Source organism: Ictalurus punctatus, chromosome 19 (assembly GCF_001660625.3).
Source record: "Ictalurus punctatus breed USDA103 chromosome 19, Coco_2.0, whole genome shotgun sequence".
Taxonomy (NCBI): domain Eukaryota; kingdom Metazoa; phylum Chordata; class Actinopteri; order Siluriformes; family Ictaluridae; genus Ictalurus; species Ictalurus punctatus.
Window position 1 is genome coordinate 10,391,438 of NC_030434.2, and position 17,292 is coordinate 10,408,729.

Consider the following 17,292-nt stretch of genomic DNA (forward strand, 5'->3'; position numbering starts at 1 on the left):
ACCACCTCACCATTTGATTATTTTCCTATAACAGCATACACCATCTTGTTTTATTCCTTACGTTCAATTTAATCTGGATTTCGGTGTATACATAAACATTTTCATTCAGATTATTAACAGATAGATATATAAACATATAGCCAGTGACAAAATATCCAGCCTTTTATACAGATTTGAGGAAAATATTCTTCCTATTCACATGCCTTAAGGTTCAAGTTGTGATCTCTCTGTACAAAGTCTTTTCATTACTTACTCTGGATTCGCTGGCTGTAGGGATCAGGGATCTTAAACACAGGATCAAGCGCTCGGAAAATCACCTAAACACATACACACACGCAAAGACTGAAACAGACTTCCAGAGAGACAGTGAGATGCTACAGAATGAAATATAATCCTTTTCTTAGTTCACCAAAATGTCCATCCAAACCATACATTTTCCGTACTGCTTACAGGGTCGCAGGGAGCCTGGAGCCTATCCCAGGGGACTCGGGGCACAAGACGGGGGACACCATGGACGAGGTGCAAACCCATCGACGGGCACGATCGCACGCACAGTCACATACTACACACAATTTGGACATGCCAATCAGCCTACAACGCAAGTCTTTGGACTGGTGGAAGAAACCGGAGTACCCTTAGGAAACCCCTGAAGTGCGGGGAGAACCGGCAAACTCCAGGCATACAGGACAGAGGCGGGATTCGATCCCCCAACCCTGGAGATGTGAGGCAAACATGCTGACAACTAAGTCACTGTGCACAACTCAGCAAAATGTATTAACTAAATAAATTCACTGTCCTGCAAACCTATCATAGCTTTTGTTGTTGCCCCAATGACTCGACATCTCGTAAGTTAAAGTTCTCGTTCATTTAATCCAAAATAATTGAACTTAATCTTGTTTTCACATGCCTTACTTTCATGTCTATGCAGCATTATTTTGCCAGATGCTGCAGCAGTACTATGGATATACAGTGGCCTCCACTAATATTGGCTCCCTTGGTAAAGATGAGGCTGTGAAAATTTTGTCTTTATTGTTTAACCTTTTGATTTTTTTGTTAAAAAAAAGTGTGTGTGTGTGTTATGCAGACCTCTCCCTCTGTTGAAGGCTCAATGGTAGAGTACCGGGAGTCACAGATGACATCATCAACACTCTTGACTGGACCCTGGGAGATGTCTGGAAAAGAAGCGGAGCAGTTGAAAGCAAAGTAACGGTACACCTGCCAGCTCTGCCCATAATCTGATGAACGCTCAATCACCATCGCCGCAGGACGAAACGTCTGTATGCCGAGCACATCACACACACACACACACACACAGAAAATGCACAAAGTTTACACAAAACTGACACTGACTCGAAAAATGAAACTCACTTGCATGTATATTCTACATTCCTCAGAAGCAGGAGATTCCTGCTTCCTGTGTCATGTATATAGACATAGTATGTGTGTGTTACCTTAAAGGTCATGATGATATGTGTGAAGTGGAACTCAGCTTCTAAATCCAGTTGAATGGTCACAGTTTCTACTCCTGTGACAGAAACAAAGAGTTGAGTGTATGTCAGATAGAGTTCCAATTTCTCATCTAACTGAACTCTTTTCACTACTTGGCAAAGAACATCCAATGACCCAGGACATTTGTTTGTTTTATAGAAATGTAATAGTAATGTTTAAAAAAAAAAAAAATTATTGTATCTTATCTTCATTATTAGCGATATAATCAATATTAATGGAAGAACCAAAAGCCTTTTTGTAACTGGGGATCCTCCTAATAGCAGGTGTGTGTACAGCGAGTGTTAGTAAGACATGGAGGAAATGGGACAGCTGATAACACTGATGTAGCGACGCTACATAGTTTCACCTGAGATGCAGATGAGGTCAGAGGAGATTTTTCCCAGTCATTATGTATAATGTAATTTTATGCATATAAACTTGACTTATGTAATATTCAATAATAATTTAAACTGTCACATTATTACTATTATTATTATTATTATTATTGCATTAGCTTTCATTCAGGACAGTGTATGTCCATAATCTAAACAGCACATGGGTGATATAGCCACAAAGTGTGGGAGTAAAAATCTCATTGGATTAAAAAAATGTACGCGATAATATACAGTGGCAATGCACTTGGTGTAAAATAATCCATCCATCCATTTTCTATATTGCTTATCCTTCAGAGTCACAGGGAACCTGAAGCCTATCCCAGGGAGCATCAGACACAAGGCGGGGTACACCCTGGACGGGGTGCCATTCCATTGCAGGGCACACGCACACTCATACACATTCACACACCCATTTAGACATGCAAATCAGCCTACCACGTATGTCTTTGGACTGGGGGAGTAATCGGAGGAAACCACCGCAGCACAGGGAGAACATGCAAACTCTGCACACACATTGCCGTGGGAATTGAAACCCCAACCCCAAATGGAGGTGTGAGGCTAACGGGCTAAGCACTAAGCCACCGTGTGCCCATAATAAGCATTATGCTCATGAAAATATTATGTGGCATGCAATACATGAACCTGACTAAACTGACAAACCCAAGCATTGGCTAGTAGTTATATATGTGACACGGGTTTCAGTGCTTTTGCGTGTGTCAAATTAATGAGCTAATGTAGTCTGGAGATGAAATGTGTGCTTCCATCTGCATCTCTGGATAAGCTGCAATGTAACTCACAAGCACAGTACTCTCATTAGGCACCCCATACCCTCTGCCCAAACTCCTTATGCCTTGTGAGTAGCCTTTTAAGGAAAGTTGAGTGTCTATGTTTCAGCAGTGGGTGGAGCTCATTTCCAGTCCAGAAAGATGTAACCAGAAGCTTAAAACAAACATCAAGATCCCCCCCACATAAAATTGCAGATTTTCCAAGGTAAAGGCAAAAATCTCCTTCAATTTTTGTAAGTGTGACTTGGTGTGTGTGTGTGTATGTATGTATGTATGTGTATGTATATATATATATATATATATATATGTATATATATATATATATATATGTATATATATATATATATATATATATATATATATATATATATATATATATATATATATATATATATATATATATATATATATATATATATATATATATATATATATATATATATATATATATATATCCTGGTTTATCTAATAGCATATACACTCACTGGCCACTTAGGAACGCCCCTGTTCATTCATATAATTATCCAATCAATCAGGTGGCAGCATAAAGCCATGCAGATCAAGAGTTTCAGTTAATGTTCACATCAGAGATCAAAATGGAAAAAATGTGGTTCCAGTGGTATTGTTGTTGGTGCCATGTGGGCTGGTTTGAGTATTTCAGAAACTGTGGATTTCCTGGGATTTTCACACACAAGATTTTCTGAGTTTTTGAAGAGAAAATCAAAAAACACCAAGTGAGCAGTGGTTTTGCAGGCAAAAATGCCTTGTTGAGGAGAGATGGTCAGAGGAGAATGGCCAGATGGTTCAAGTTGACAGTAAGGCTAGAGTAACTCAAATAACCACGCTTTACAACCGTGGTGAGCAGTAAAGCATCTCAGAACGCACAACAAGAGAACGTCAAACCTTGAGATGGATGAGCTACAACAGAAGAAGACTACATTGGGTTCCTCTCCTGTCAGCCAAGAGCACGAACATGAGGTTACAGTGGGCTGAGGCTCCCCCAAAATGGACAGTTGAAGGAAGGCAAAAAAACGAGGTATCTATCCAGTTTTGGTTAGTTATAGTAATTTTAGTAATGATCTGCATTTAGTGAAAATTTACAGTGGGTCATTTACAGTGGTGCTTGAAAGTTTGTAAACACTTTAGATCTTTCTATATACCTGCATAAATATTACCTTAAACACCATAAAATTTTCACACAAATCCTGAAAGCAGACAAAGAGAACATCTGTCCATAAACTGAATCTCAAGATAAAGTGGGTCAGGCAGCAAGACAATGACCCTAAACACACAAGTCGTTCTACCAAAGAACAGTTAAAGAAGAATAAAGTTAATGTTCTGGAAGGACAAGTCAAAGTCCTGACCTTAATCCAATAGAAATGTTGTGGAAGGACCTGAAGCAAGCAGTTCATGTGAGGAAACCCACCAACATCCCAGAGTTGAAGCTGTTCTGTACGGAGGAATGGACTAAAATTCCTCCAAGACGGTGTGCAGGACTGATCAACAGTTACCAGAAGCGTTTAGCTACAGTTATTGCTGCACAAGGGGGTCACAGCAGGTACTGAAAGCTGAAAGTTTCACATACTTTTGCCACTCGCAGATATGTAATATTGAATCATGTTCCTCAATAAATAAATGACCAACTATAATATTTGTATCTCATTTGTTTAATTGGGTTCTCTTTATCTAACTTTTAGGACTTGTATGAAAATTTGATGTTTTAGGTCATATTTATGCAGATATATAGAAAATTCTAAAGGGTTCACAAACTTTCAAGCACCACTGTAAGCATGAGGGTTATAATGAACTTTTCCTATGAGTCATGAGAAGTGAATTCTTTCTAGAAGCCAAAACTACAATTCCAACAATTCCACACCCAGTACACACTAATAAATCATGAATTAGTGATAGAACAAAACTGCCCATGAATCCCATCATTCAGTACTATGGAAAGTAGTCACTAGAGACTCAGTGGGAAATAGTGGGAAATGTTCCCACACCCAGCTGCACCACTCATCCTTTTTCTTTTTCTTTTTCATTCCCACCCTTTCCTCTGTTCTTCATCTTGGCTGAACTCTTTTGCTCTGGTTTCCCTGGTCAGGGGTCCCACCCCAAGAGACACTGGGTGATTCTACAGGAAGTAGGACAGGAACGAAAAGCCTTGGCACTGAGCTAGGAATTCTAACTGGTGTGTGGTTTTATGATATTCACTTCACATTGAACGCTTAGTCATGTGTTTGTTTATCTTCACCTGAACCTCATACAGTACGCAGACAGAACACTCACCATTTTCAGACTGCCACCATGTTACGAGACGGTTGGGAGTAAAGGTTGTGACCACGTTGTCGATGGTGTGGCTATTGGGGTGTGTGACCTTGTTGTAGAGTCCCCGAGAGTCACACTCAAAACACTTCTCAGCCTGAAGATGGATCGAGAAAAGCATTTAGGAATCAGGGTAGAAAAATCTTTACACCAGATGTTTTGGTCTTGCACCTGTTACTCATACACATATATTGCATACCACACTTGCAAATGTGGATCAGACGAGTCCACATCCAGTGTGTAGTGAGTAGAATAATAATAATACAACCAGATAAAAATATAAAAATGTATAACATGTTTAACAATAGTTAAAATAATATAAAAGTAATGTAAACATAACATGCCAGTGACATTAAAGCAAAAAATAAATGCTAGTTAAATGCTAAGTTGAAAAAAATATACTGTATGTTTTTAGCTGCTTCATTCATCTGTGATAAATGGATCATGATGAGTGTTTATTGGTAATGTGTTCCAGATATTTGGTGCATAAAAATAGCTAGAAGTGAAATTCATAAGAATTTTTGTCCACAAAAAACCCCAACTGGTGGCACAACATTTTATGTGTAAAATATAAACTTAAAAGGTTTAAAGGTTATGAAAGTCAATAATATTTGCTTGGGCATGCATTGTATAACATTGCTTTAAGAATTATTAGCTAGGCTGGCCAATTATCTTTTGGCTATGTTCACTTTCTAGATTCGAAGAAAATAATTACAGCAAATAACGGAAAAATCAGATGTTGATTCTTTCACTTATCTTAAAGATACAGTTTTTAATGTTAAAAGGTATTTCTACACAAATACTGCACATTCTAATCTTGTTTCTGTGGCAGCCTGGGAAAACTCTTAGGATGTCGCTGTGGGTGAATTCTGACAAAGAAATAATCAGGTTTTGGCCAAAATGTTTCTACTGCCTATAACATAATCTGACACTTCAAATTTAAGAAACCATAAATATACTTCACCGAAACAGTGTGGACGTGGTTTTTACTTAGGCTACTTCTTAAACTTCCCTAGGCTAACATCCTACCAGTTAAACCAACCCGGTTGTAAACACAGTCAGTCTGCCTAAAGATGTCTAAAACCTTGCTAACTAAGAGTGATTTCCTCACATAGTGAATGAATGGCATGCTTTGGTCAGGTGCTGTAGCAATACAGACAAAAGCCTAATCAATTTAGTCTGTAATCAGATAGCAGCTCTCTGATGTGGGAAAAAAAATTGCATCATGCTCCTGTGCCACGGTCTGAACGGAGTCTTCAAATGCAGGTTTTTTGTTGGGGTTTTTTTTTGGGCGGGGGGTGATTGACTGCGATGACGTCACGTGACATGTCTTGGACCAAATCTGTGGAAAATCTGAGGTAATTAGGAAAATTGCAAGCTCCTGAGATTATTGTGAAGTTTGCTTGATTTTGCGTTAATGTCTGTGATCGCAAAATCCTGGCGGGACTAATTCATTTTCTTTCCAGTGTGATTTCAAGAAAGTATTATTTAAACCTAATACATTTTCCCAATAGGCCTAAATTGCTGTCCAGAATTTGTTACTTCCTGCACACTTAGGCCTAGCTAAAGCAAAATATGACATTAGATGCTATATTCTATAGGGTTTTCAAAAAATCTGTGTAGAATGTATTTTTTTCTATGATTCTTCTAGCAACAAATCACAGTGCAAAGTAAAGGGATGCCCTAAAAATATAAAATAAATAAAACTTTCTGGTTAAATGCAGTGTTTAGTTGTAGTTATATCCTAGGCTGTCATACATAAAGAACACACGTTTATTTAATTCTAATTGGTTTCCAATAAAAGAGGAACAGACAAACAGGAACGCAAAAATATGGCCTTTGCTCAACGAAAAATTATTTTTCATCATTTCTAATCCCTGACCACTATATCCAGTAGAAAAGGTCAAAATTTCAGCATGTGAAGAGTTTTCCCAACCTAGAACACCCGTTTTCAAAGATATCTATGACTTGCAATATCACTATGCAATGACCTCACTAATCTCTGCATTTCAGGCTTACCCTTTTATACTTTTCAAGCATCAAAATTAGCTCCGCAAACAGCTCAAACCTCCTTTACTTAAAAGGCAACTTAAAAGGAATAGATATATAAAAGGGGTGGAATTAGTTGTACGAGAGAAAAACATTTATATAGCACATATGTTTAATATGTTTATTCACACAGACTATGTATGAACGCCTATGTGCGCATATGTCTACATACCTACATTGCGAAATACCAGACTCAACGCCCACTTCTAATTCGCTCTGAATACACAGAATGTTCTCAGTGTGGACTACAGTGGAGCGTCAAAAAGCTCGGAAAGACGCCTGAGGGCGGTTGGGACATTCTAACAGAAATGAATCATCCTCTGCACATCACAAACTCGACAAACGAAGCAACTGTTGTCCAGACAGTAGATTTTTCTTTTTTCTTTTTATACAGTGGACAGACATAGTGATGTCTAATTACTCACGCAGACAGAATAGAGACAGAAACGACAACAAAAAAGCTGTATGTATAACATAGAGGGGAAATCAGAGACATATTGCTGACATTAGATAAGTTCAGTTAATTACATAAATAACAGATTTCTAGTCTTTATTTTATTATGGCATGTATTTATCCCTCTGCTTTGGGGCATGCGTGTGATTGCTGCTCTCAGGATTTCAGAACAGTGATCTAATTCACACATTTAGCAAAGGGACTTACAAGCAGAATCCAAGCTAAGCAGAAGGGTTCAGCAAAAACTTTCCTCCTTAGCCTAAATGTAATCAACCAGCTGTGTTGTTCAGGGTCCAAAGTTTGCTTATTTGGCTTTATTATTTGGTAGCTAACAAGTACTTTATTTCACCCCAAATCATTTTTTTCCCCCTTTTGGATTAGGTCTATCAAGTCAGGTTTATCTTGTTTTGACCTGGAAAGTCTTGGTAACAGGTATTTCAAAACTGATATCTTCGTAATGGACATCTTAGTACATCAAGCTTTACATAGTGGTTTAATTAGATTAATCTATTATGGATTGTTTTTTTAAATTTTATTATTTGTGTAATAAATATGAAGGCATAATGCTGATCTTGGAAGAGTGTTCAGTTTTGTTACCCCTAGGTTGCTGACGATGCAGAAGGGTTCGGGAGAGTGGAGTCCACAGGTGGACGAGGCTGTAAGACGATGAGCTCTGCCGATCAACAGGTCACCTGTGGCAGGGTAACAGCTTCCCTCTGAACACATATTGTTAGCTTCAGGAAGAAGCTGTGCCGGGACAGCTAAACCCAAAGCTACAGGAGAACAATAAGAAAGTGTCATTCATATGCGCTTTATGAACATCCCATTCCAGATTTATTTGCCATTTTGCTGCTATAAGACTGTGGGCATTTGTGATCATTCAGTTACAAGAGCATTAGTGAGGTCAGGTACTGATATTGGGTGAGGAGGTCTGGGGTTCAGTCTGCATTACAGTTCATCCCAAGGGTGTTTAGTGGGATTGAGGTCAGGGCTCTGGTTCCTCTACACCAACCTTAACACACCATGTCTTTATGGAGTTCACTTTTGGGCACTTAGTTCTAGTGCAGGGAATACAATTATGTGCTTCCTACTTTGTGGCAACAGTTTTGGGAAGGAGTATATATGGGTGTGATGATCAGGTGTCCAAAAACTTTTGGCAATATTGTGCAGTAAATAGAGCTGGAGCTGTTAGCCCCCAATGCTACTTAATAGGTCATCATGATCACACTGATGATCGCAATTGATTTAATTGTTCGACTTCATCAAGTCAAGTATGTATTACTGCATGTACAGGGACCAGAAGTAGTACAGTTTGTCATCAGAGTGTTTATACAGCAAACCTCAGACTGTCCAGCTTGACCATAGTCTATCTATGAGCATTGTCCCCTCATTATCTCGGAAACATAAACACTACCGGTCAAAAGTTTTTGAATACCTTGGAAGATTGTAGTTTTGTAGTAGATTGAACCCACAGGTGCTCATATTTAGGAGTGTAAGAGAACAAAACAGGCTCTGCAAAGGATGGAATCAATTAGAGTAATTCTAGCCAGTTGTGGGCATCTGTGTGCTCACGTATATGCAGAAGACGGAAGTTAGATTTAAGCACTAGTAGCTTTTTAAGATTCATCCTCGGATTATAAGACTCTAGATTAATACTTTATTTAAAGACATTGCACATGAAGTGTTAAACCTATAGATAAAACACTTGATTGTTGCTTGTTGAGCCTGATGAAAAAACCCCAACAGAAACCCTAATAGAATTTGTAATGGTTTTAATGGTTATACTGGGAATTGTATTGGTTTTAATTGAAACTGTAATGGTCCCTGTGGGTCTCTACTGGTAATCTGTTGCCTTCTATGGGTGGCATGTTATATCTAGTGGATACCATTAAAAACCGGGTCCAGTTAAGGGTTACTCGACTACCCCGGTTCAGAGGTGTGCTCACCACAGGAGTCAGCACAAAGCAGAGCCTGACGTTAGCACAAGAAGTAAGATCCCTCTTGGACAAAGGGGTCATAGAGCATGTATCCTGTTCCCTAAGGGAGGGAGAATTTTACATCACATCTATATGCTTTTCCCCCGATTGCTCTGCTCCCACAAGTTCTAGCGAGAGTTCACCTAGACCATCTACGTCTGCTGCTAGTGGCACCTTATTGGCAAACTCAAATATGGTTCTCGGAGGTAATATCCCTGCCAGGCGGCAGTCCTTGGGAGATTCCCATCTGCAGGGATCTACTGTCTCAAGCCGGAGGGCTGATTTATCACCCCCGGCCGGAACTATGGTAACTGTGGGTCTGGTCCCTGAGGGGCACCAGCTCATAGATGTTGAACCCTAGAGCACCATCCATGAGGAAATTGTATGCGCTCAAGTGGTGGCTTTTTGTCTCGTGGTGTGAGGAATGTCAGCTAGACGCAGTGAACTGTGCAATAGCTACAGTCCTGGAGTTCTTACAAGGACCTTTCTCAGTGGGGTTGGCTCCTTCTAAAATCCGGGTCTACATGGCCGCCATTTCGGCCAGCCATGCCCCTATTGACAGAGCGTCTGTGGGGCAACATCCTCTAACTTCAAGGTTTATGCATGGTGTCAGGCGGCTGAGGCCCATCTCCAGACCACACATACCTTCCTGGGACCTTTCTGTGGTCCTGAAAGATCTGATGGGTGCCCCATTTGAGCATTTAGAGTCAGCCTCTGAGAAGCTTCTGACTCTAAAGGTAGCTCTTCCGCTGGCCCTGACATCCCGCAAGCGAGTAGGAGATCTACAAGCCCTCTCTGTTGCCCCTTCCTCCATTGACTTTAGCCCTGGATTAGCCAAGGCCTTCCTGTATCCTAGGATGGATTATATTCCTAAAGTGCCTACCTCTACTGCTCAGCCTTTAGTGTTGCAGGCTTTCTGCCCTCCTCCGTTCCTCATACTTGAACGAGACATTGCACCAACTGTGTCCAGTAAGGGCCCTCTGTACTTACATCCACCGCTCTGGCCAGTGGTGTAAGTCGGAGCAACTGCTGGTCTGCTTTGGCGGTGACAGGAAAGGTGAATCTGTGTTGAAGCAGCGCATCTCTAATTGGATAGTGGAAGCAATCTCTATCACTTATGATGCGCGCGGTCTTGCTACGCCTCTGGGCATAAGGACTCATTCCACTAGGCGGGTCCCCTCCTCGAAGGCTTTGTCCAAAGTGGTATCATTACAGGATGTGTGTGCTGCTGCAGGGTGGTCTATGCCTCACAAATTCATTCGATATTACAGCCTGGATATACATTCCGCCCTGGGCTTGAGTGTCTTGCAGTGACCCTCAGACTTGGATCTTTTTGTACAGGCCATACCCTCGGTATGACGGAGTGGGTATTCTCGTTCCCACACCGTTAAGCTAATGCAACGTGGCATTCCTTTAGAAAGGTAACGTCTGGGTGTAACCCTGTTCCCTGAGAATAGAACAAGGCTGATGGCACAGTTCACAGGTGCTGTGTGTGTGTGTGTGTGTGTGTGTGTGTGTATGTGTATATTTTATATATATATATATATATATATATATATATATATATATATATATATATATATATATATATATATATATAATATAGATATAGGCATGATGTTACTCAAGCGTCAGATGCCGGTTGCGTGCAAGGGTGCTTCCCACAGCGTTGAGCTAATGCAATGTCTCATTCCCTTCTCAGGCAACAGGGTTACCCCAGACAGTTTCACAGTATAGTGTCCCAGTCACTATACTGGGACATTAGGACCTACCTACAGGGTAAACACCCCCTGCTGGCTCACTAATACCACTTCCAGCAGCAACCTTAGTTTTCCCCCGGAGGTCTCCCATACAGGTTCTGGCCAGGCTCAACCCTGCTTAGCTTCAGTGGGAAACCAGGGCGATATGGCTCTAACATCACTAGAGAGTGAAAAGGATCTAGGGTTCTTATTTTCTTTCAAATTTAGGTGCAGCTTGATTTAGACTGCAGATTGTAAATCCAACCTTTGCAAATATACGCTTCTATATAACCTATAAACGATAATAGCAATTAAATATCAGCATATTCATAGGCCTACATACAGGTACCTAAAGAAAGGTGTCCTGTTTGACCACAAAGTTTGGAATGCAACGTAAACGTTTTGGTTCTTAATAGTTAAAAAAATATCTATGTACATTAAAAGAATTATTCTTCACTGAAAAACATAAATGTATACTTCATGAAATGCATAAAACGAAGCTAATGAACTAATTATTGGCTGTTTGTTTTGTTCTCAAATTCGTATGGAGGATATTTAATCACACACACACACACACACACACACACACACACACACACACACACACAGATGCGATCAGTTAAAGATGGGAAAAGTTACCATCTCTGTGCAGTCCGTTATCAGGTTATTTAATTACTTTCATCGCATAACTAAACCTTCGTTTAGAGACAGAAAGTTATTAAAACTTACCCCAAATCAATGCACACTGTAAAGTCCACATTGTTGCATTCAGCTTGATTAGTGTTTATTGTGAAAGCTCGTGCTGCATAACTCAGTGCGGATGCGCTCACAGTCAAACCGCTGTGCGTGAGAATCAGCGCGAGGAAAACGCTCCCGGGAGGAGAAGGGTTGCCAGATCTATTCATATATAGTGCGTGGAGTTTTTCCATCTCAATCAGCTGTTTAAACTTCCTTTACATTAATAATAATAATTTTTTAAAAACCTCGCAAATGGTCATATGTGCATAAATTAGATAGGGATGATCCAGGGATGCAAACATACTCTATGTTCTATGGACGTAAACAAATATTTCTGATAAATAGCAAATGAAGATTGCATGAGGATTAGAATTACACTCAGGGACTCCAGTGTCCTCCAGTTTACTCATGATTTCAGGTTAGACTCCTGTATGTGTTCAACTTCTGTGCATATTCTCCCATCTATCTATTATTTAGTGTGGATATCAATCGTGTTCAAAAAAAAAAACTGCCTGCAAAAATGTTTAGGATAAATAATTGGGTTGTTTTTGTGGATTTATTATTATTATTATTATTATTATTATTATTATTATTATTATTATTATGCAATTATTCAGTAAATATTTGCAGTAAAAACTCTGTAAATATTGCTGTGAATGGATAGTTTAAATAATAATGGATTACCTATTACAACAGCTCTGTGAAATGTCAGTGTGTTTCATCATTGGCCAATAAAAGGATCATCAGGCAAGCAATAGCAAGTTTAGCTGGATAACTCAGAATCTAGTCCCTGGCCCCACTTACCACAATTAACAAACTGGCGAGAAAACATTGGTCAAACTTCTATAGTTTAATCGTTTTCATTATTTGAGGGGGGGGGGGGGGACTTTGGGTTTCTTCAGTTCATTATTAGCTACCATTATCTAATGATATCAAATCCATAACACTAGCATACTTAATAAAATGTAGTCTATTGTTATGTTAGCTATGCCTTTTTTATTTTTATTTATTTTTTTTGTAACACACTAGTTTACAAACTGTAGTTGCTTAGTTATATACTTTTTGTGACAGATGGGGACTCTACTCAGGCCATAGACAGATGTGGTTGCTACATGCCATTTTCTATGGATGCAAATGAGTATTTTCCCCACCCTGTTTACCACCCCAATAATGAATTACCTGGGCACCCCATTGTAAAACGTCTGGTTAAGCCTGCAAAACTGGTTAAGAAGCAGTTTCCTGCAACACAAAGATGATGAGTCTACTTCAATCTGGCAACACAAGAGGCAAAACCCACGCCCAACATACATTACTACAACATGTCGGAGGAATAGAAGCACACTGCCAAACCCAGGGAGTTGCCTGACACTATCAGCTACAATTGAACTGTTTCACTGCTGAACCTGAAGGAATTACTTTAAGAAATTATTTCAGAATCTGAAGATTGTGTTTAGTGTTTGCTTTATACAATACAACATAAAAAATAAAAAAAATTAAAAAAAAAAAAAACCTGTCCATCAGGTTTTTCTGCTTAATGTTTATTTATCTTATTGACAAACAAAATCAGGGTCAGTTGTTAGTCATCCTCATGTCAACTACAGTTGTAGCACTTTGTGTTGCTGTAACTTATGTTATCGTTACTGAACTGAAATTTGTTTGTGACATCTTTTTTTTCCTGATCTCTTACTAGTCTGATATTCCCATATCCTTCAGAAACATAGGGGACCTTTTCTGTGTGATGCTATGTGTGCAGCTGATAATTATGGATTCCATTTGTATCTTTATATATACAGTACTGTGCAAAAGTTTTAGGCACATGCAAAGGGAAAATGCTAAAACTGACATGCCGTTCTTACTGAAATTCGAATGACCCCATCTAAAACCACAGGCCTTTCACCCTTTGAGGTGTTAGTTATTCAGTCGACCTTTCCCCATGGCTTGGAAAATGTCTACTAACCTTTCTCAGTCCGTAGGTGGTGTCGATATTCATCTAGACGACTATGTATGTAAATGGCTTGATGTGTTGTATATGTGCTAAATTAAAATGACCTTTGCCCCACAGTAAATCATACTTTTTAATTCCAGGTGAACAGGTGTTCTGACCTCAGAAGGACTGATATGAGACATGCAAGTTGGTTAAAAGCTGTTAACAAATGAGCTCTGTCCATTCTATTTTTCCTCCACCTATTTTCTATGACAGGTTGCCCATTCAAGAACGTACCTGTACCTTGACAAGGTCTGAGCATCGGTGAACGTGTCTACAAAGGAAGGAAGTCCTGTCCTGCTGGCTGACCCAACTCCACGCCTCCAGAGAGACTGACCAGAGCTGGGGACCGAGAGAGGAGACAGAAGTTCCTTGTCCCGTGACCCCCGACTTGGGTACCTAGGGGTGTTCCAGCCCAGGAGTGAAGGGTGAGGCGTTACCTCCTCAACGGGGGGTGGTGGTCACCTTGAGCAGTGAGAGAATGGCTGAAGCAACTGACTACGAGGACACGAGACCCCCGACCTGTGAGGCAGGGGACACTTGAAGGTCCTGTACGAAGCTGTTAAAGGGGGGTCTGCCCTCAAGAGACATTACCGCAGAACTCTCAATTCAATGGCAGGCCAGGATGGGAAGACGATGTGATGAGCCATGCCCTGAGTGTAAGTGCTAGCCTAACCTCTCCCCAAGGGTGGCCCAAGGGTACGTAAAGTGCCTGGGCCGTAGACAGCCAGCATACAGAGAGATACTGCCAACAGAGACTGTCAATTTGGGTTGTTATAAAATGTTTGTGATATGACGTGATGTGCAACAAAGTGTGACGCAATCAGGCACGAGAAAAGTATAATGGTGCTGTCGAGCACATGGTGCTGGCAGGGTGGGAATTTTTCCTCCTTAGAGGTTTTTTCGCCCACCCCTGAGTGCGAGGTTTGGTTTTTGGGGAGAAGCAACACACTGCACAGTCCCGACAAAGACAAAACTGAGAGCTGATAGGCCCAGCTGAGAAAGATAGGGACGTGTAGATCCAATCAAGTAGTTACTCGTAGCAGAAACTTATACTAACGACAGTAGTAGTAATAATCACTATTTAGGGGGTACACAGTTAATCAACGTGTCATCAAAGGAATCAGGGTTCAAAACAATATATACGTGTAGTTTGTGAGGCTTTATAGCCTCAGAGGGGGAAATGTTGTATATAAAATATACATGAAATGAACACGAGGGAGACCTACAGTGAGGGAAAAAAGTATTTGATCCCCTGCTGATTTTGTACGTTTGCCCACTGACAAAGAAATGATCAGTCTATCATTTTAATGGTAGATTTATTTGAACAGTGAGAGACAGAATAACAACAAGAAAATCCAGAAAAACGCATGTCAAAAATGTTATAAATTGATTTGCATTTTAATGAGGGAAATAAGTATTTGACCCCCTCTCAATCAGAAAGATTTTTGGCTCCCAGGTGTCTTTTATACAGGTAACGAGCTGAGATTAGGAGCACACTCTTAAAGGGAGTGTTCCTAGTCTCAGCTTGTTACCTGTATAAAAGACACCTGTCCACATAAGCAATCGATCAATCAGATTCCAAAATCTCCACCATGGCCAAGACCAAAGAGCTCTCCAAGGATGTCAGAGACAAGATTGTAGACCTACACAAGTCTGGAATGGGCTACAAGACCATTGCCAAGCAGCTTGGTGAGTAGGTGACAACAGTTGGTGCGATTATTCGCAAATGGAAGAAACACAAAAGAACTGTCAATCTCCCTCGGCCTGGGGCTCCATGCAAGATCTCACCTTGTGGAGTTGCAGTGATCATAAGAACAGTGAGGAATCAGGCCAGAACTACACGGGAGGATCTTGTCAATGATCTCAAGGGAGCTGGGACCATAGTCAGCAAGAAAACAATTGGTAACACACTACGCCATGAAGGACTGAAATCCTGCAGCGCCCGCAAGGTCCCCCTGCTCAAGAAAGCACATATACATGCCCGTCTGAAGTTTGCCAATGAACATCTGAATGATTCAGAGGACAACTGGGTGAGTGTGTTGTGGTCAGGTGAGACCAAAATGGAGCTCTTTGGCATCAACTCAACTTGCCGTGTTTGGAGGAGGAGGAATGCTGCCTATGACCCCAAGAACACCATCCCCACCGTCAAACATGGAGGTGGAAACATTATGCTTTGGGGACAGGACAACTTCACCACATCAAAGGGACAATGGACGGGGCCATGTACCGTCAAATCTTGGGTGAGAACCTCCTTCCAGGGCATTGAAAATGGGTTGTGGATGGGTATTCCAGCATGACAATGACCCAAAACACACGGCCAAGGCAACAAAGGAGTGGCTCAAGAAGAAGCACATTAAGGTCCTGGAGTGGCCTAGCCAGTCTCCAGACCTTAATCCCATAGAAAATCTGTGGAGGGAGCTGAAGGTTCGAGTTGCCAAATGTCAGCCTCAAAACCTTAATAACTTGGAGAAGATCTGCAAAGAGGAGTGGGACAAAATCCCTCCTGAGATGTGTGCAAACCTGGTGGCCAACTACAAGAAACGTCTGACCTCTGTGATTGCCAACAAGGGTTTTGCCACTAAGTACTAAGTCATGTTTTGGAGAGGGGTCAAATACTTATTTCCCTCATTAAAATGCAAATCAATTTTTAACATTTTTGACATGCGTTTTTCTGGATTTTCTTGTTGTTATTCTGTCTCTCACTGTTCAAATAAATCTACCATTAAAATTATAGACTGATCATTTCTTTGTCAGTGGGCAAACGTACAAAATCAGCAGGGGATCAAATACCTTTTTCCCCTCACTGTAGTATGAGTAATATGTAATCTTATTGAGAATTCACTGGGCTGGTGGACTGTATGAACAGATGTTCACCTAAGACAGACACACACACACACACACACACACACACACACACACACACACACACACACACACACACACACACACACAGACAGGCCTGGTGTGTATGCAGAAAACAGAAGTTAATCTGTTTCATATTCTGTTTCATGAAAAACTCTTATAGGGCATGTGTACATGCAAGCAGGATATGTGTACATGCAAGCAGGATATGTGTACATGCAAGCAGTACAAACAAAAAAAGAAATGTAGAACAAACATAAAATTTACTCATAATGTTGAGATGGTGTGTTTGAAAGTGTCCGTTCTTGATGAAAATCCAGTCACGGTGACGCAGACAAGGTCAGGTTATTGTTAGAGTGAAACAAAACAAAATATATTTTGGAGCAAAGCTATACCTGCAAGATGAGGGTTAACATATGTAATGGTGTTCTGGGACAGCTAACTCTAAACACGTTGGTGTCTGGGTCATCCTGACCCTAAGAAAACCGTAAATAGAA

At 40.5% G+C, this 17,292-nt stretch overlaps 1 protein-coding gene across 1 annotated transcript in view; it reads right to left on the minus strand.

The window, feature by feature from the left end:
- lamb1b (laminin, beta 1b) overlaps positions 1 to 12,094 on the minus strand; it is a 43,404-nt gene extending 31,310 nt beyond the window's left edge. Inside the window, exons 1-6 of the mRNA XM_017494396.3 lie at positions 11,938 to 12,094; positions 8,091 to 8,266; positions 4,955 to 5,087; positions 1,452 to 1,525; positions 1,087 to 1,275; positions 254 to 317 (exon numbers count right to left, since the gene is read on the minus strand). Coding sequence (XP_017349885.1) covers positions 254 to 317; positions 1,087 to 1,275; positions 1,452 to 1,525; positions 4,955 to 5,087; positions 8,091 to 8,266; positions 11,938 to 11,968 — 667 coding nt within the window. The 5' untranslated portion in view covers positions 11,969 to 12,094. The remainder of the gene's footprint in view (positions 1 to 253; positions 318 to 1,086; positions 1,276 to 1,451; positions 1,526 to 4,954; positions 5,088 to 8,090; positions 8,267 to 11,937) is intronic.
- Positions 12,095 to 17,292: the final 5,198 nt, after the last annotated feature.